This window comes from Oncorhynchus keta, chromosome 26 (assembly GCF_023373465.1).
Source record: "Oncorhynchus keta strain PuntledgeMale-10-30-2019 chromosome 26, Oket_V2, whole genome shotgun sequence".
NCBI classification, from domain to species: domain Eukaryota; kingdom Metazoa; phylum Chordata; class Actinopteri; order Salmoniformes; family Salmonidae; genus Oncorhynchus; species Oncorhynchus keta.
In genome coordinates, this window is record NC_068446.1 from 34,263,635 (window position 1) to 34,284,545 (window position 20,911).

The 20,911-nt window shown below is 39.6% G+C and overlaps 2 protein-coding genes across 5 annotated transcripts; both read right to left on the reverse strand.

The window, feature by feature from the left end:
• Window positions 1-87: 87 nt before the first annotated feature.
• LOC118359290 (troponin I, fast skeletal muscle-like) lies at window positions 88-11,781 on the reverse strand. Of its 3 annotated transcripts, XM_035737759.2 has the most exons (7): window positions 11,059-11,781; window positions 7,335-7,368; window positions 6,939-6,975; window positions 6,638-6,766; window positions 6,392-6,481; window positions 6,120-6,262; window positions 88-458 (listed from the first exon to the last, which is right to left on the reverse strand). In XM_035737759.2, exons 2-7 carry the CDS (start codon window positions 7,340-7,342, stop codon window positions 257-259), a joined length of 609 nt encoding a protein of 202 aa, XP_035593652.1. In that variant the 5' UTR covers window positions 7,343-7,368; window positions 11,059-11,781; the 3' UTR covers window positions 88-256. The 3 variants fall into 3 exon arrangements, with proteins under 3 accessions (XP_035593652.1, XP_035593654.1, XP_035593653.1); XM_035737761.2 differs by lacking the exon at window positions 6,939-6,975; XM_035737760.2 differs by lacking the exons at window positions 6,939-6,975; window positions 11,059-11,781 and having other exon boundaries at window positions 7,335-8,708.
• Window positions 11,782-11,934: 153 nt separating this feature from the next.
• Window positions 11,935-18,754, reverse strand: LOC118359291 (troponin I, fast skeletal muscle-like). Of its 2 annotated transcripts, none has more exons than XM_035737762.2 (7): window positions 18,629-18,754; window positions 14,454-14,486; window positions 14,321-14,363; window positions 14,037-14,165; window positions 13,775-13,864; window positions 12,427-12,603; window positions 11,935-12,316 (listed from the first exon to the last, which is right to left on the reverse strand). In XM_035737762.2, the coding sequence occupies exons 2-7, from the start codon at window positions 14,459-14,461 to the stop codon at window positions 12,221-12,223; spliced, it is 543 nt and encodes a 180-aa protein (XP_035593655.1). In that variant the 5' UTR covers window positions 14,462-14,486; window positions 18,629-18,754; the 3' UTR covers window positions 11,935-12,220. The 2 variants fall into 2 exon arrangements, with proteins under 2 accessions (XP_035593655.1, XP_035593656.1); XM_035737763.2 differs by having other exon boundaries at window positions 18,610-18,670.
• Between the last annotated feature and the right edge of the window lie 2,157 nt (window positions 18,755-20,911).

Sequence of the window (20,911 nt, forward strand, 5' to 3'; positions counted from 1 at the left end):
CAAATCAAGTAGGCAACTGCATAAGTCGTGTTCTCTTTTTATTCATCACAAAACCCTAAAAGACATGCAAGCAAAATAAAAATGCTATTCCATTTGTAAAGGTTCAAATATTTATTTAATATTCAGTCATATATACTTAAGTACATTTCTTCATACAGCAAGTGTTCTTCAAAATATGTTCAAGTTGCTGTGAAAAGGAAAATGATCTCAGTCTACAACATGGTCATACAAATCCATATCTGACTTAACCACAAAACTACATTATATATCTAACATCTAAATACAAAATGCAGCCATGGCTGACAACAACTGACTTATTATTAGGACATAGAGAAAGGCAAGTGAAATGGGACTGAGTCGTGCCACAGATATTATGCGGCCTCAAACATCTTCTTTCTGCCGTCCATGCCTGCCTTGTCATCAATGTTCTTACGCCAGTCACCAACTGCATCTTATTCCTGTAAGGGTAGAGTGGGTGTTATAGCAGAGAGATCAGGTCAAGAGAGAATCTAAGCTATTTGTTTAGGTTATTTAAAATTTGAGCTTTAAGGGTTTTGTAAAAAGGAAAGAAAGTACATTCATAGTGATATTAGTCAATATGGATATACTCCAGAATGTTATGAAGAGTGATCAGATGAATTGCAATTAATTTCAAAGTCCCTCTTTGCCATGCAAATGAACTGAAACCCCCAAAAATATTTCCACTGCATTTCAGCACTGCAACAAAAGGACCAGCTGACATCATGCCAGTGATTCTCTAGTTAACACAGGTGTGAGTGCTGATTGAGTTCGAATAACAGACTGGAAGCTTAAAAATGAGGCTGGTGTTTGGAATCATTGTTCTTCCTCTGTCAACCATGGTTATCTGCAAGGAAACAAGTGCCGTCATCATTACATTGCACAAAAAGGGCTTCACAGGCAAGGATATTGCTGCCAGTATGATCGCACCTAAATCAAACATTTATCGGATCATCAAGAACTTCAAGGAGAGCGGTTCAATTGTTGCGAAGAAGGCTTCAGGGTGCCCAAGAATGTACAGAAAGCGCCAGGACCGTCTCCTAAAGTTGATTCAGCTGCGGGATCGGGCCACCACTAGTACAGAGCTTGCTCAGGAATGGCAGCAGGCAGATGTGAGTGCATCTGCACGCAGTGAGGCGAAGACGTTTGGAGGATGGCCTGGTGTCTAGAAGGGCAGCAAAGAAGCCCCTTCTCTCCAGGAAAAACAACTGATATTCTGCAAAAGGTACAGGGATTGGACTGCTGAGGACTGGGGTAAAGTCATTTTCTCTGATGAATCCCAATTTCCGATTGTTTGAGGCATCCGAAAAAAAAGCTTGTCCGGAGAAGACAAGGTGAGCACTACCATCAGTCCTGTGTCATGCCAACAGCATCCTGAGACCATTCATGTGTGGGGTTGCTTCTCAGCCAAGGGAGTGGGCTCACTAAACAATTTTGCCTAAGAACACAGCCATGAGTAAAGAACGGTACCAACACATCCTCCGAGAGCAACTTCTCACAACCATCCAGGAACAGTCTGGTGACGAACAATGCCTTTTCCAGAATGATGGAGCACCTTGCCGTAAGGCAAAAGTGATAACTAAGTGACTCAGGGAACAAAACATCGATATTTAGGGTCCATGGCCAGGAAACTCCCCGGACCTTAATCCCATTGAGAACTTGTGGTCAATCCTCGAGGCAGGTGGACAAACAAACAAAAAACTAATTCTGACAAACTCTAAGCATTGATTATGCAAGAATGGGCTGCCATCAGTCAGGATGTTGCCAGAAGTTAATTGACAGCATGCCAGGGCGGATTGCAGAGGTCTTGAAGAAGAAAGGTCAACACTGCAAATATTGACTCTTTGCATCAACTTCATGTAATTGTCAATAAAAGCCTTTAACACTTATGAAATGCTTGTAATTGTACTTCGGTATTTCATAGTAACATCCCACAAAAATATCTAAAGACACTGAAGCAGCAAACGTTGTGGAAATTAATATTGGTGTCATTCTCAAAACTTTTGGCCACGACTGTATGTAGGCACTGATACATAGCCTCGTGAAGTGTCAACTCGAATTTATTTATAAAGCCCTTCATACATCAGCTGATATCTCAAAGTGCTGTACAGAAACCCAGCCTAAAACCCCTAAAAATACTTTAAATAACTACCTCAGTAGTTTTTGGGGGTTTCTGTACATTACTCTACTATCTATATTTTTGACAACTTTTACTTCACTACATTCCTGAAGAAAAGAATGTACTTTTTACTCCATACATTTTTGCTGACACCCAAAAGTACTCGTTACATTTGGAATGCTTAGCAGGACAGAAAATGTTTCAATTCACACACTCATTAAGAGAACATCCCTGGTTATCCCTACTGCTTCTGATCTGTCGGACTCACTAAACACAAATGCTTCATTTGTAAAATATGTCTGAGTGTTGGAGTGTGCCCCAGGATATCCATAAATTTAAAAAAAAAAACAAGAACATTTTGCTGTTTATTTTGTAAATATAAGAGGAACTTTTAATTATTCATACTTAGATTTTTACTTTTGATACTTGAGTATATTTTAAACCAAATACTTCGAGACTTTTACTCAAGTAGAATTTTACTGGGTGACTTTCACTTTTACTTGAGTCATTTTCTATTAAGGTATCTTTACTTTTACTCAAGTTTGACAATTGGGTACTTTTTCCACTACTGATATTTGATCAACTCCCAATATTGAGCGAACAGCATTGTTTTACAAAGTATCTTTGAGGGATAGGTTATTGGCAAGAGTGCATCTGCCATCACCGCTGAGCACACGTACAGTGCCTTTGGAAAGTATTCAGACCCTTTGACTTCTTCCACATTTTGTTACATTACAGCCTTATTCTAAAATAGATTAAACAAAATAAAATTCTCAGCAATCTACACACAATACCCCATAAGGACAAAGAGAAAACAGATTTTTAAAATATTTTTAAATGTATAAAAATAAAAATAGCTTATTTACATAATTATTTAGACCCTTTGCCAGACCAAAATTGGGCTCAGGTGCATCCTGTTTCCATTGATCATCCTTGAGATGTTGCAACAACTTTATTGGAGTCCACCTGTGGTAAATTCAATTGATTGGACATGATTTGGAAAGGCACACCTGTCTATAAAAGGTCCATCAGTTGACAGTGAATGTCAGAGCAAAAACCAAGCCATGAGGTCGAAGGAATTGTCCATAGAGCTCCGAGACAGGATTGTGTCCAGGCACAGATCTGGGGAAGGGTACCAAAAAATGTCTGCAGCATTGAAGGTCCCCAAGAACACAGTGGCCTCCATCATTCTTAAATGGAAGAAATTCGTAACCACCACTCTTTGTTGAGCTGGCTGCCCGGCCAAACTGAGCAATCAGGGGAGAAGGGCCTTGGTCAGGAAGGTGACCAAAATCCAGATGGTCTCTCTGACAGAGCTCTAGAGTTCCTCTGTGGCAATGGGAGAACCTTCCAGAAGGACAACCATCTCTGCAGCACTCCACCAATCAGGCCTTTATGGTAGAGTGGCCAGACGGAAGCCACTCTTCAGTAAAAGGCACTTTTCACACCACTTGAAGTTTGCCAAAAGGCACTCTCGACTTTCGAAACATGAGAAACAAGATTCTCTGGTCAGAAGAAACCAATATAACAAATAACAATATAATAATAATCAATAATTTTGCTCTTTATTTAGCCATCTTACATATAAAACCTTATTTGTTCATCAAAAAAATGGTGAATAACTCACTACAGGTTAATGAGAAGGGTGTGCTTGAAAGGATGCAAATAACTCTGCAATGTTGGGTTGTATTGGAGAGAGTCTGAGTCTTTTTCCACACACAGTCTGTGCCCATATTTAGTTTTCATGCTAGTGGGGGCAAAGAATCCACTCTCACATAGGTATGTGGTTGCAAAGGGCATCAGTGTCTTAACAGAGCGATTTGCCAAGGCAGGATACTCTGAGCGCAGCCCAATCCAAAATCTGGCAGTGGCTTCTGATTAAATTACATTTTCACAGAACCGCTTGTTGCAATTTCGATGAGACCCTCTTCTTCAGATATCAGTAAGTGGACTGGAGGCAGGGCAAGAAAGGGACAACGAATCCAGTTGTTTGTGTCATACGTTTCGAGAAAGTGCCTGAGTAATTGTGCACCCAACTCACTCAGGTGCTTCGCTATATCACATTTGACCTTGTCCGTAAGCTTGAGTTAATTTGCACACAAAAAAATCATACAACGATGGAAAGACCTGTGTGTTGTCCTTGTTAATGCAGACAGAGATGAGCTCCAACTTCTTAATCATAGCCTGAATTTTGTCCCGTACATTGAATGTAGTTGCGGAGAGTCCCAGTAATCCTAGATTCAGATCATTCAGGTGAGAAACAACATCACCCAGATAGGCCAGTCATGTGAGAAACTCATCACCATGCAAGCGGTCAGACAAATGAAAATTATGGTCAGTGAAGAAAACTTTAAGATCGTCTCTCAATTCAAGAAACGTGTCAGTACTTTGCCCCTTGATAACCAGCTCACTTTTGTATGTTGCAAAAGCGTTACATGGTCGCTGCCCATATCATTGCATAGTGCAGAAAATACCCAAGTGCAGTGTACCCAAGTGGGGTCAGGAGCAACTGCTTGCACTCACATTACCACTATGTCTCCCTGTCATGGCTCTTGCACCAATCAGTACAGATACCAACACATCTTGACCACCAAAGTCCATTTGATATCACAAAGCTGTCCAGTACTTTAAAAATATCCTCTTGTGTTGTCCGGGTTTCCAGAAGAGGATGTCTTCCTTAATGACCCCCATAAACGTAACTGATATTTATCAGGAGCTGTGCCAGGCCCGCCATGTCTGTTGACTCCTCCGGCTGGAACGCACAGAATTCATTGGCTTGTATGCGAAGCAGTAATTGTTTCAAGACATCTCCTGCCATGTCACTGATGCGTCGTGAAACAGTGTTGTTTGATGAAGTCATTGTCTGTATAGTTTTTTGGGGCCTTTTCCCCCAGCACTGTCCCAGCCATATCCGTGGCAGCAGGAATAATTAAGTCCTCCACAATAGTATGGGGCTTGCCTGTTCTAGTCACTCAGTAGCTCATCATATAAGACACTTCTAGCCTGTTCTTATTAATGGAACTATTGCTTTTATACATGCCTTACTACTCGAAAGTCGTCTTAACTCTCGCTCAAAAAAATCCTGTGGCTTATTTCTTAAATTGCCATGTTTTGTTTCTAAATGTCTGCACAAGAATGAAGGATTCATCAAGTTGTGAGATAGTACTTTTGCACATATAACACACTGTGGCTGAGGAAAGGCACTACTCCCAATATAAGTGAACCCCAAATAAACGTAGTTCTCATCATATTTGCTCCTCTTCGATGGTCCAACGTCCCTGTCTGTTGTTCAGTGCTTTCCCAGGTAAGGGGGCAGTCGCTCTTCGGCTTAATTTTTGCCAGTGAAACTAGGCTACTCAGGCGAGAAAAAAAACTCACCCAAATGTATAGCCCCATTGGAAGATATAAATGGACTTTTGAAAATGTGAAGGGAAAAAAATATATATATATATTTAGATTTTTTAAAATGTTTTATTTGACCTACCCTTGACGACATTTCGCGTAGCCCAGTTTGGGAATACTTGGCCTTGGCTATTGGTTGCATTCAAGACTAGGTTGTTTCTATTGATCTCAGTTTTTCAGGGTCAGAGTACCCTGTCATTACGGTTGTTTCAGGGTCAGAGTACCCTGTCATTACGGTTGTTTCAGGGTCAGAGTACCCTGTAGTTATGGTTATTTCAGAGTCAGAGGACCCTGTCATTATGGTTATTTGTTTGGTATTAAAAAATATTTTGAAAATGTCTCCCTTCATGTAAAATTATGTAGAATTGCATGAAATGCTTTTTGCTAAATTATAGAATGTCTTCTGCTTCTGTCTTCTGCACCACTATACGCAAATTCGATGATAGAGACAGGCAACGCTTTATTATAAAGGTAACCCCCCCCCCCCAACTCAAAACATCTTCCCATGGGTATTCACTGATATCCTTCCATAGTATTATACCAATTCTCTGCTTTGTAGATTTCCACACAAATACCCAACTCCTCTTTGACTTCCTTCTTCACTTCTTTCAGGTTGGCTCTGAAATCCATAGACCCCTTATGCTTGGAGCCCAGCAGTGCCTGGAGCATGGAGTCAGCAGACAAGCCTTGGAACTCAATCACTTTAATCCTCAAATCCTCAATCTGTGAAGAGAGGAAGTCAGGAAAAAGACTAGATCTGCACTCTTAACAAGAGAGAAAATCAACAAACATAATCAACCTCAAATGGCTACAATAGGCTTTCATTTGACAGATTAACTTTGGTTTCTGTACCTCTTTGTCACACTTGCCTCCTTTGCCTGCCAGGTCGTATCTCTCCTCATCCACTTTATCAATCTGGTGATGAATTGTCTTGCACAGTTCCTGCAGGAGGTTATTAACAAAAGGAACCTTGAACAACTAAAGATTGAAATTAAGAACTGAATGTAATAAAAACAACCCACCTGCACTGTGGCGCAACGAAAGTGAATTTCCTAACAGTGTCAATTGAAAATGTAGTTTAAGCATTAGATACTGTACCTGCAGTTCTGCCAATGACCCAGGCATGTCAAATGCAGCGCAGTTCTCATCCATGTAGAAAAAAGTATCTTCCACTGCCTCTATGGCCTCTGCATCTAGCAAGCCCTTAGCAATCTGGAGCATCAAGCTCTGGAGAAGGAGAGAGAAGCAGGAATAGTGACACAACTGGATGAAGGTTAACAGTGGAATACACATCACAACACACAAAGACTTTCATTATAATGTAACATTATAACATATTGTGCTCAAGATAAAGTTTAATTACAAAAAATTGAATTCAATTTTACTTGTGAAAAATTACCTTCAGATGATGCTTGTGACTCAATGCCATTATTTTCCTAAAAGAGTTGATCAAATTATGTGAGAATTTCCTAGAAATGTTTACATTTCTGATTTTTTTTAAATGGGACATGGGGCACTGGAGAGGTAAAGATGAGTTTCCAACCATTAATTTAAAAAAAAGCAATTTATTGATACTGTATACATGGATGTCTAAGATCATGAAGTATACAGCATAGAGTGAATGTTATATTTATTTTCCCACATTGAGCATATATAAAATAGTCCATCTTATCCCACTTGCCCCTAATGGGAGGCTGTTCCATTGATGAACACCAATATAGTAGTGAAGTTAATATTATTCACACAGGGCAGACAAATATAGTCACTGATATCATAAGAACATATTGGAACTTACTCAGACATCTTGGCCTCTTGTTTGCTTCAGACCCCTTTGGAAAGAAACGACAATACAACAATGTAATAAACTCAACACTAACCCTAACCCTAACTTGCAAATATTTAAGCACTCTTGTCAACTTTTTTTTTCATTTGAATAGCATTTGAATACCAATAGCAATACTTTACCAAACAGAATTGACTTCGATGAATGAGAGGTAACATTGTGCTTCCTCATGTAACAGTTAAGAATGTGCCGTAAAATCACTCCACAGCTAGCTTGAAATGTCGCCAATGGTGCTATCAAAAAATCATTTTCTACAGCACAACTGGTTTTGGCGGTCACGTGTGTTTGTGACCAGAGGACCAGTAGTTCAAGCCCAGAAAGGGGACAGGGACAGCACTGTTAGCAGCGCACTGACGCTAGTTTCACGCAAGAGGGTTAGGATAGTTATTTCCTTGCTGTGTTCAGGGAAAGGAGCTAATTTCTAAAATTGTGTCTAAGGAAGGAGCCAGCTGTCTTCTTGGGATTCTCTTCTGATACTGTCAGTTGTCATCAGCATGTCAATTATAACCTAACACTTTCTCATATGCCTCCAAACCGTACACCACTGAAACAGCCAAGGACGACGATTTGAAGGAGCTTCATCCCCAACATACAGAATAATAATGAAAAATAATAATAATAATAAATAATAATAAAAAATAATGATTGGACAAAATGATGAAACATGCTACATGTACTTTACAATATTTGTAAGCATCTGCCAGTGACTGAGGATGTGGTCTTGAAGGACAGAGGTAATTATCTGTGATGTATGTGACGACCCAAGACATATTCACATTCCATATTAAAACGATTTCAAACTAAAACAATCAAATTGGAAATGCTAGTAATTATAAAATCATTAAATCATTACATTTGTAAACAAAACCAAATGTTCAAATCAAAGATGACTCTCCGAGTGCACATGTGGAGCAGAAAGAGGTAAGACGAGACAACCCCACCATGTGGGACCCCAGATGTAGCCTTGGACACAGACCCAGACTGGCCAGATGCTGGAGGAGTTTAGCATGGTCGACACGATCAAAAGCTTGTGACATGTCCGCCACCAGAACCTGAACGACCGTGGTTTGCTTTAAGTCTGTCTCTGTAAGCCAGGTGTGTGTGACTCTGACCAGCTCATTTGTTGTGCTGTGTTTAGCCAAGTATGCATACTGGCTTTTGCATTCCTGAAGAGCAACTACTGTAGGTAGAAGCTCTTCACAATGAACCTTTCCTGGAATTTGCCCAGACAGGATGGAGGAGATATTGGTCTCCAGTCACTTTTCTTTCCAGGACTGGGGACCACACTTAAGGTACATAACCCAATAGGTGTTTACTAAGTGTGTGACCACCAGTGATTGCCCCCCCCCCAATCCTCCCTGATACACGTGTACATATTGGACTATAAAATGTGCCTTCATGTAATATATGTATGCTCAAATGCCATTTACTTTATGTTCTTATCTTTTATTATTTCTTATCGTTTTGCAATGTTGAGAAGGAACCTGCAAGTAAGCATTTTGTTGGACTTTGTATACTACATGTTCTTTACATACGACTAATAAAACTTGAAACTAAACTGAAACTAGCTAGATCCTCTGCAACTTCCTTTATTACCTGGGGAGACATCTGGACAAAATTCTTTCTATATAATAAGAATAATTTGGTGAGTGCTTATATTTGTCTTATAGTGTACAAAACATTTAGGACACTTGCTATTTCCATGACACAGACTGACCAGGTGAATCAAGGTGAAAGCTATGATCCCTTATTGATGTCACTTGTTAAATCCACTTCAATCAGTGTAGATGAAGGGGAGGAGACAGGTTAAATAAAGATTTTTAAGCCTTGAGACAATTGAGACGTGGCTTGTGTATGTGTGCCATTAAGAGGGTGAATCGGCAAGACAAAATATTTAAGTGCCTTAGAAAGAGGTATGTTAGTAGGTGCCAGGCAGACCGGTTTGTGTCAAGAACTACAATGCTGCTGGGTTTCTCATTCTCATATCCCGCTGCTGTTTTTTTTGCATATCCCAACACCCCCTTTCACGGCCACTGTGTCTTAAAATAACTTGTTACATTAGTCAGAATATAATATTCATGTAAACTGTGCTACTAGAAGAATAAATACAAATCCTCAATATACAGTACATTCGGAAAGTATTCAGAGCCCTTGACTTTTCCCACATTGTTACCTTATAGCCTTATTCTAAAATTGTTCTAAATTGTTTTTTCCCCTCATCCATCTACACCCATTACCCTATAATGACAAAGCGAAAACACAGTTTTTTTTTCAAATGTTTGCAAATGTTTGCAAAAAATAATTAGAAATATCTTATTTACATAAATATTCAGACCCTTTACTCAGTACTTTGTTGAAGCACATTTGGCAGCAATTACAGCCTTGAGTCTTCTTGGGTATGACGGTACAAGCTTGGCATCTGTATTTGGGGAGTTTCTCCCATTCTTCTCTGCAGATCCTCTCAAGCTCTGTCAGTTTGGATGGGTTGCTGACCAGCTATTTTCAGGTCTTTCCAGAAATGTTTACTTTTGATACTTGAGTATATTTTAAACCAAAGTCTGGGCTCCGGCTGGGTCACTCAAGGACATTCAGAGACTTGTCCCGAAGCCAATCCTGCGTTATTTTGGCTGTGTGCTTAGAGTCGTTTTCTTGTTGGAAGGTGAACCTTCACCCCAATCTGAGGTCCCGAGCGCTCTGAAGCAGGTTTTCATCAATGATCTCTCTCTACTTTGCTCATCTTTCCCTCGATCCTGACTAGTCTCCCAGTCCCTGCCACTGAAAAACATCCCCACAGCATGATGCTGCCACCACCATGCTTCACTGTAGGGATAGTGCTAGGTTTCGTCCAGACGTGACGCTTGGCATTCAGGCCAAAGAGTTCAATCTCTGTTTCATCAGACCAGAGAATCTTGTTTCTCATGGTCTGAGAGTCCTTTAGGAGCCGTTTGGCAACCTCCAATTGGGCTGTCATGTGCCTCTTACTGAAGAGTGGCTCCCGTCTGGCCACTCTAGCATAAAGGCCTGATGGTGGAGTGCTGCAGAGATGGTTGTCCTTCTAGAAGGTTCTCCCATCTCAACAGAGGAATTCTGGAGTCTGTCAGAGTGACCATCAGGTTCTTGGTCACCTCCCTGACCAAGGTCCCCCCCCCGATTGCTTAGTTTGTCCGCGCTGCCAGCTCTAGGAAGAGTCTTGGTGGATTCAAACTTCTTCCATTTAAGAATGATGGAGGCGACTGTGTTCTTCGGGACCTTCAATGGTGCAAACATTTTTTGGTACCCTTCCCCAGATCTTTGACTTGACACAATCCTGTCTCGAGCTCTATGGTCAATCTCATGGCTTGGTTTTTGCTCTGACATTGACTGTCAACTGTGGGACCTTATATAGACAGGAGTGTGCCTTTCCAAATCATGTCCAATCAAAGGAAACAAGATAGATTTTGAATCACATAACTAAGGGTTTGAATACTTATGTAAATAAGGTATTTCTGGGTTTTTTATTTGGTAGATTTGCACACAAAAAAATCTGTTTTCGTTTTGTCATTATGGGGAATTGTGTGTAGATTGATAAGGGAAAAAATATATTATAATCCATTTTAGAATAAGGCTGTAACATAACAAAATATGGAAAAAGTCAAGGGGTCTGAATACTTTCCAAATGCACTGTAAAAACACTTACCACTGAAGCATCAATAAGATTCCATCTGATGTTTAAGTGAGAATTTATCTGTTGAGAGTAGGAAAGTAATACATTACAGTAAATGCAAATTGTAGACAGGAAACATTTAACTACAGTTTTGAAAACATAAAATTGCTTAGTCAATTTGTTTCAATTGTAAGAGTGAACAATGAAATAATATACTTGCTTTTACTTTGTAATACAAAAGGGAAAAATGCAAAATAATGAAGTAACTCACCTTAATTTCAGTGATAATGACAAAGACCTCAAAAAGCTTGCAGAAAACATTGCTGAGCCCAATTGTTTTCATATTAGCCTGAACTGTTGAATGAATAAAATCTATAAAACAAATCTCATGATTTTACTTAACATGAAGTTTTCTTTATCCAATAATACCTGAATAATGTTCCAGATAACGTGGTACAACATGACAGAAAGCATTGATTTCAAAACCTCTAGAAACATGTTACTGTATATGCTGCACAAATTAGACTAACAAAATCGGAGACGGGTATTAAAGAGATTGAATGGGATTTTAAGATTATTATTATTTTTTTAATTTGGAGGATCATACAAAATGGGTGAAGTTGCACACAATTGTGCACGATTTTCAGTAGCCCGTTTGGACTTTTGAGCAATACTTTCAAAACTACTTTCTGAAATGAATGAATGAAAACCTTTATAACGCATCTTTAACTATAGGAGTGATCTGCATATGTGACTTTTGAAAAGAAAGAGATATGGGCAACAGCACTCCAGTCTAGAACATTACCAGGGAACCACTCTATTGAAACTCTATTTAGTGGTTGCAAGATTTAGCATTTTAGTTCTCTTAGTGTATCAGAATGACAAAATAGAAATAATATAAATGTTGAATGATTTCCTTAAGACAATTTATTTGAAAAGTTTGTCACTGTACAGTAGGCTACTCTACTACAGGAAGTAAAGCAGTAAACCAACATACAGACCATTACACACATCTTCCTTAGACTTTCTTACTCTCTGTTTCTGTTTCCTTCTATTTATTTTGTGTCTTCAAAAGAAACAAAGAGGTGTCATATAGTTACAATACTGGTTGTAATGGGTATCAATCAGTATGTGGTTGACAGTAAGACATTACAGGACAGTAGTCAGTCACATCATACAAACACAGCCCAATGATCTAATTATCTCCCTGAAACATCTTCTTCCTGCCATCCATACCGGCCTTGTCGTCAATGTTCTTACGCCAGTCACCAACGTCACGCAATTCCTTATCCTGTGATGGTAGAAAGAGTGAGAAGACAATGAAGTGTAGAATATCAAGGCGTAAAGTTTGTTCAACATTGACAATGTCTCCCGATTTGATATCCAACCTAATGGACCCACCTCTTTCTTCTCATCTTTCTTCACTTGTTTCAGGTTGGACCTCAGATCCATGGTCACCTTGTGCTTGGAGCCCAGCAGAGCCTGGAGCATAGCGTCAGCAGACATACGCACTTTCTTCAGGGCTGGCTTCTTGAACTTGCCCCTCAGGTCAACTATTTTTATGTTTAGGTCTAAAACCTAGTGGGTGTAATTTTGGAACAGGAAAATCAGTGATTCAGGTGGGCTCAACAGAAGAACTGTATATATAAAAAATATATTTATCATATTCCATATATACCAACAATACTGTTATATTTATATATATATATTGTACATACAGTGCCTTCAGAAAGTATTCACACCCCTTGACTTTTTCAAAATGTTATTTTGTTACAGTCTGAATTTAACATTCATAAACATTTTTCTACACACCATACCCCATCATTTCAAAGTGGAATTATTTTTCAACATTTTTTCAAGTCAATTAGAAAATTAAAAGCTAAAATGTCTCGAGTCAATAAGTATTCAACCCGTTGGTTATGGCAAGCCTTAACAAGTCACATAATAAGTTGCATGGACTCACTCTGTGTGCAGTAATAGTGTTTAATATGATTTGTGAATGGCTACCTCATCTCTATAGCCCACACATACAATTATCTGTAAGGCCCCTCTGTCGAGCAGTGAATTTCAAACACAGATTCAGCCACAAAGTCCAGGGAGGTTTTCCAATACAAGGACTGGGCAAATTTTCAGGATAAAAATGGAACGAAATGGAGCTAAGCACAGGCAAAAACCTAGAGGAAAATCTGGTTCAGTCTGCTTTCCACCAGACACTGTGAGATTGATTCACCTTTCAGCAGGACAATAACCTAAAACACAAAGCCAAATCAATACTAGAGTTGCTTACCAAGAAGACAGTGAATATTACTGAGTGGTCGAGTTACAGTTTAGACTTAAATCTACATTAAAATCAATGGCAAGACCTGAAAATGGTTGTCTAGCAATGAGCAACCAATTTGACAGAGAATTAAGAATTTTGAAAAGAATAATAGGCAAATGTTTCACAATCCAGGTGTGGAAAGCTCTTAGAGAATTACCCAGAAACACTCACAGCTGTCATCACAGCCAAATGTGATTTTACTCAGAGATGTCTCTGTAATTCATTTTCAATACATTTGAAAAAATGTCTAAAAACAAGTTTTCAATTTGTCATTGTGAGGTATTGTGTGTAGATGGGTGAGAATCAACATCTATTTCATCCATTTTGAATTCAGGCTGTAACACAACAAAATGTGGAATAAGTCTTTCTGAACGCACTGTATATTTATATTGAAACATAAAAAAATGAACAGACAAGACAGTTGCTTACCTCATTGCAAACCATGATCACTTTATATTCTAAGTTGTATCTCTCCTCATCAATCACATTAATTTTGTCGTACATCTTTTTGCAAAGCTCCTAATGAAAGAATGCAACAAAGGAGAATGTAACTGTCTTCATATAATACCTATTTTTATGCTTGAACTTAGTACAGCTGAACCGGGTAGAAGCACAATTCATACAACACACTGTATCAAGCAGGTATGATGTGTTTTCATAATGTCTGTCTTTGAATATCTGAATATCATACCATCAAATCATCCTTGGAGTGGGACATCTCCAGAGGAGGGCAGTTCTCTTCCATGTATCTCTCCCGCTCTTTAACTTTCTCTAATGCTTCAGCTTCAAGCCAATCTTTAGCAAGTGCCAGCATACAACTCTGGAGACAAATTATGACAGTTGCCAGATAATTGACCTATATCTCCCTTTGTTTTACTACTTTTTAAAAGTTATGTTATATTGTGATTTCTATACATTATTAAATGTGTTATTCTACGTAAAACATTAAAGGAATGGCTGTGTGGGATTCCTTACCTTCAGAGTGTGCTTACGGCTTGAGGACACATTGCCTTTCTTGCTATTGGACCAAGAAAAGAAAGTCAGGTTAAGTACAACTACCTAAACACTTGAAACACAACGTGTAGACAGTGTATTGGCCTATACTTACTCAGCCATCTTGGCTGTTTTGTGTCTTCAGTTCCTAGAAATGCAAAACAATAGTAATCATGAATTATGTACTCATAAGAGCTTGTGGTCCTTCTGTAGCACAGTTGGTAGAGCATGGCGCTTGTAACGCCAGGGTAGTGGGTTCGATTCCCGAGACCACCCATATGTAGAATGTATGCACACATGACTGTAAGTCGCTTTGGATAAAAGCGTCTGCTAAATGGCATTTATTATTATTAACATTTTACCAACAATACTGGTATATCCTCAACTATACCAATTACAAAACTACACCAGTAAGATTACTGATACTATTATATAGGATAAGGTACATGGAGAATGCTAGACCAGTCAATACAAAAAAGTAGTCAAAGTCTGAAAAAAGTATATATTTTTTAAAGCACATTGAATAAGAGTACTCTAGGCTATTTCCAATTTATGTTATTGAATCTGTCCCTTTTTACAATTATCCCTGTTCTGCCCTACTTCCAACGGGGGCCATGGCATGCAGCTATGATTTACAACGGTCTTCTTACTTGCTCTTGTAATTGAGACAAGTGATAAGAATACATTCCGAATTCCTTAAACTCAGTCGACTCCAAATCTTTGGTCTGGGCTCTGGGTATCGTTTCCCTGGAGATGGGGAAGTTATCTTGTGTTGAGGAGATCTAAATTGGGCCCCATATCTTGTCTAAAATGGCTCTGTGTTATTGTAGGCTTGTCTCCGAGAGGTCACAGTAACCCAACACCGCAGCTGGTGGTGCCAGCCCTGCCATTGCCTTCCAGAACATCCCTTAGATGACCAAGACATTAGGGCTTGTCTCAAAAAGAACTGCTGCTGCTCCATCAGGTCATTTCATTGTACTCACTCAACTGTCTCCATTCTCCATGATTAACTACACTGAATATACACCACCGTTCAAAAGTTTGGGGTCACTTGGAAATGTCCTTGTTTTTGAAAGAAAATATTTCCATTAAAATATCATCAAATGAATCTGAAATACTGTGTAGACATTGATAATGTTGTAAATTACTATTGTAGCTGAAAACGGCAGGATTTTTTATGGAATATCTACATAGGCGTACAGAGGCCCATTCATTATCAGCAACCATCACTCCTGTGTTCAAATGGCACATTGTGTTAGCTAATCCAAGTTTATCATTTTAAAATGATAATTGATAATTGGAAAACCCTTTTGCAATTATGTTAGCACAGCTGAAAACTGTTGTTCTGATTAAAGAAGCAATCAAACTGGCCTTCTTTAGACTAGTTGAGTATCTGGAGCATCGGCATTTGTGGGTTCGATTACAGGCTCAAAATGGCCAGAAACAAAGCACTTTCTTCTGAAACTCGTCAGTCTATTCTTGTTCTGAGAAATGAAGGCTATTCCATGTGAGAAATTGCCAAGAAGCTGAAGATCTCGTACAACACTGTGTACTACTCCCTTCACAGAACAGTGCAAACTGGCCCTAACCAGAATAGAAAGAGGAGTGGGAGGCTCCGGTGCACTTTCCATTCTGCTCAGAGCCAGTTTGCGCTGTACTGTGAAGGGAGTAGTACACATCTTTTCTTTCAAAAACAAGGACATTTCTAAGTGACCCCAAACCTTAGAACAATAGTGTATGTATGTATGTATGTATGTATGTATGTATGTATGTATGTATGTATGTATGTATGTATGTATGTATGTATGTATGTATGTATGTATGTATGTATGTATTGTAGATGTAGAAAATAGTACAAATAATTGTTAGTATTTTCTACACTGTAGAATAGTAGTGAAGACATCAAAGCTATGAAATAACACATGGAATCATACAGTTACGAAAAAAGTGTTAAACAAATGAAAATATATTTTATATTTGAGATTCTTCAAAGTAGCCACGCTTTGCCTTGATGACAGCTTTGCATACTCTTGGCATTCTCTCAACCAGCTTCATGAGGTAGTCACCTGGAATGCATTTCAATTAACAGGTGTGCCTAGTTGAAAGTTAAATTGTGGAATATATTTCCTTCTTAATGCATTTGAACCAAACAGTTGTGTTGTGAATAGGTATAGGTGATAAAGCCTATTTGGTAAAAGACCAAGTCCATATTGTGGCAAGAAAAAGCTCAAATAAGCAAAGAGAAACGACAGTCCATCATTACTTTAAGACATTAATGTCAGTCAATACTGAACATTTCAAGAACTTTGAAAGTTTCTTCAAGTGCAGTTTCAAAAACCTTCAAGCTCTATGATGAAACTAGCTCTCATGAGGACTTCCACGGGAAAAGAAGACCCAGAGTTACCTCTGCTGCAGAGGATACGTTCATGAGAGTTAACTGCACCTCAGATTGCATCCCAAATAAATGCTTCACAGAGTTCAAGTAACAGACACATCTCAACATCAACTGTTCAAAGGAGACTGTGTGAATCAGGCATTCATGGTCAAATTGCTGCAAAGAAACCACTACTAAAGGACACCAATAATAAGAAGAGACTTGCTTGGTCCAAGAAACACGAGTAATGGCCATTAGACCAGTGGAAATCTGTCCTTTGGTCTGATCAGTCCAAAATTGAGATTTTTGCCTGCAACCGCCGTGTCTTTGTGAAACGCAGAGTAGGTGAACGGATGATCTGTGTGGCTCCCACTATGAAGCATGGAGGAGGAGGTGTGATGTTGTGGGTGTGCTTTGCTGGTGACACTTATTTAGAATTCAAGGCACACTTAACCAGCATGTCTTCCACGGCATTCTGCAGTGGGACTATCATTTGTTTTCAACAGGACAATGACCCAACACACATCCAGGCTGTGTAAGGGCTATTTGTCAAGGAATGAGAGTGATGGAGTGCTGCATCAGATGCCCTATCCTCCACAGTCACCCCACCTCAACCTAATTGAGATGGTTTGGGATGAGCTGGACCGCAGAGTGAAGGATAAGCTGACAACAAGTGCTCAGCATGTGGGACCTCCTTCAAGACTGTTGGAAAAGCATTCCAGGTGAAGCTGGTTGAGAGAATGCCAAGAGTGTGCAAAGCTGTCATCAAGGCGAAGGGTGGCTACTTTGAAGAATCCAAAATATAACATACATTTTGATATGTTTAACACTTTTTTGGTTACTACATGATTCCATATGTGTTATTTCATAGTTTTGATGTATTCACTATTATTATACAATGTAAATAGTCAAAATAAATAAAAACACTTGAATGTATAGGTGTGTCCGAACTCTTCACTGGTACTGTATATATATATTTGTCCAGATTGCCAATTAGGTGATGTATCAGAGATGTCTATAACGTTGTAACAGGCTGTGTAGGTATGTTTAAAATATGGTGTTGAGAGGAAGGAAAACATTTGACGATCGCTTTCAGATTTATGTCTTGTGGTGGTGTACCCTTCTGCATGTCACATCATGAGTCCATTTAGATCTATAATTTACCACCCCATAGATGCTCACTAAACACATTCAAAACACTACTGGTACCTGAGAACATTTTCTTATGCAAATACTACTATTGAAAGATTACAAATTAAGATACACCGACAAAATAAATCATGAAATACTGTACAAAACAAATCAAATATCTATAAAATGTATTGAAATAAACCAAATAATTGAGTTATGATTTTTTAAACTTTGATGTTAATATGTTTCAAATTATATATAATTTCAGTCATTTAAACATTAGTGACAGACATTACATATATTTGAATAAGGATAATATGTCATATAAAATGAGCATTACTACATAAAGCAACAATCCAATCAGTTTATGACTACAGTTAAGACATTTAACACTCTTGGACTAGAGCCAACAATACCAACCAAATACAAATGTATAATTAGCTACAGTGCAATACAATTGCAATACACAATACAATTCACATTAATTTCACAAACTAAAATGCATTTCACATGCTGAAATCTTTATAAAACTATCTTATTTTCCTCAACCAACAGCCAAGTATTGACATTAAATAGGCATATCACTATAATTCTGCAATTTCTCATGAATAAGTTAGCGCAAAGACCACACTGCTTCTGTAAATCATAGCAAGAAAAAATGTAGTTTCTCCGAAAACTAAAACCTGAGTAAAATCTTAATAAATCTTCTCTCCTTCAGAGAGTGTCTAACTAGTTAGAAGTACAGGACAGACAGATAGGGACATACTGTAAACGTTGGTTCTCACCTCAGGACTAAAGAGAGCAGCACAGGCTTGTTAAGAGATCCCCAACTGACTGACTGATCGCAGGCAGCTCAAGTGTTAAGAAGGTATATATTGCATTTTCTGATCCCTCGCTATAATCCTCCATTTCTCTTTATGGAAGTGGATTACAGACCAAACCAATGGGCTGACAAGGTCATGAAATACAGTACGGTGTTTCCCTGTTCCCTCCCCTCCCCCAGTGGCTCTAGTATAAATAACACGTCCTTCAAGATGGTTGTTCTTATTTCATCATCTTTTATTTAGCATATGCCATCACCCATAAGGAGCATGCATGGCCACTACTCAGAACTTTAAAGGCCACTCACACCAACAGTAATAGAGAATGCTATAATTCACACATTTTCAGAAGGCCAGACATGCAACTGGCACCCATGATGTTTATCGTAAAAGGATGGCAAACTATTGAACTGGTAGTACCTCGGAGGCATCATGTGTCTGAGATTTATGTCCGTGGCTTCTGAGGCGCCCAAAGGACCTGATGACAGTTCTGTCACTGTCAGATCTCCCACTGAAAGACAAGTAAGATGGACAAGGATGGTTCATGGATATCTTTTTCTCTACTAACTCAATTTTTCACTGTGGATGAAAGAATGAAACTGGAAACATCTTGAGTGCTACTTGAAACCATCCATCAATGCTACCTAATTACTAACATTTGTAATCAGTTCTCACATATTGAATCAATTAACAGAGCCATGGCCAGGCAGTAGGTCTGCCTTGTGGCTCGCCTCACTTACCCCACTTCCCAAGAAGAGTTGTTCTCCTCTTCACTCACACCCTCCACAGCTGCACCACCTGACAACATCTCTTTATATCCAATAAGTGGTTACCCAGGCAACAACCAATAGTGCTCTGCTTGTTTCTTAAATACTGTTAACTATCAACTGATACTGTACCTCTAGCAAACCAGAACATACAATTAGCCAAACCTTTACCCACTGGGCACACACTGGTTGAATCAACAATGTTTCAATGAAATTACGTTGAAGCAACGTGGAATAGACGTTGAATTGACGTCCATGCCCAGTGGGTAAGGTCAGAATGTGCTATTACTGAGGATTTAATGTGGTCAGGTCGCATTATATCTGTCAGTCAGGTTGTAAATCACTGGCTGGCAATTCCTCTAGAGGACTTGTGAATATGATTCTAGAGTGATAGACATTGGTGGCACTTCACTCCATATCACGTGATACCACTGTGCCTATCATACTGCACAGTCTAGTCAGGCTTACATGTACTGTAAGTGTAACGGCCGTTGTTGGTGGAAGAAGGTGAGGACCAAGGTGTAGCGTGGTATGTGTCCATATTTATTCAAATGAACATTGAAATAACAAAAATAGCAAAGAGAAACGACCTAAAACAGTTCTGGCTGGTGCAGACACACAACAGAAAACAATCAGCCACGAAACACAATAGAAAACAGGCTCCCTAAATATGGTTCTCAATCAGGGGCAACGATTGACAGCTGCCTCAGATTGAGAACCATACCAGGCCAAACACAGAAATAGCAAATCATAGAAAAACGAACATAGACAACCCACCTAACTCACGCCCTGACCATACTAAAACAAAGACGTAACAAAAGAACTAAGGTCAGAACGTGACAGTACCCCCCCCTCCCCCCAAAAGTGCGGACTCCGGCCGCAAAACCTGAACCTATTGAGGAGGATCTGGGTGGGTGTCTGTCCGTGGTGGCGGCTCTGGCACGGGACGTGGACCCCACTCCACCATAGTCCTTGTCCGCCTCTGGCAGCTCCTGGCTGACGGACGGCTCTGGCAGCTCCTGACTGACGGACGGCTCTGGCAGCTCCTGACTGACGGACGGCTCTGGCAGCTCCTGACTGACGGGCGGCTCTGGCAACTCTTGACAGATGGGCGACTCTGGCAGCTCAGGACAGATGGGCGACTCTGGCAGCTCAGGACAGACGGACAGTTCTGGCAGCTCAGGACAGACGGGAGACTCTGGCAGCGATGGGCGATGGGCATGAGGAAGACTCGGGAGGCGGGAGCACCTGTAGGGAGGAGACGGAGAGACAGCCTGGTGTGGGGGGCTGCCAAAGTGAAACAAATGAAACGGTCTTGTGTGGTAACAAACACTAACACGGAAAATAATCACCCACAACTCAAAAGTGAAACCAGGCTACCTAAATATGGTTCTCAATCAGAGGCAGCTGTTTATAATTGTCCCTGATTGAGAACCATATTTAGGTAGCCTGGTTTCACTTTTGAGTGGTGGGTGATTAT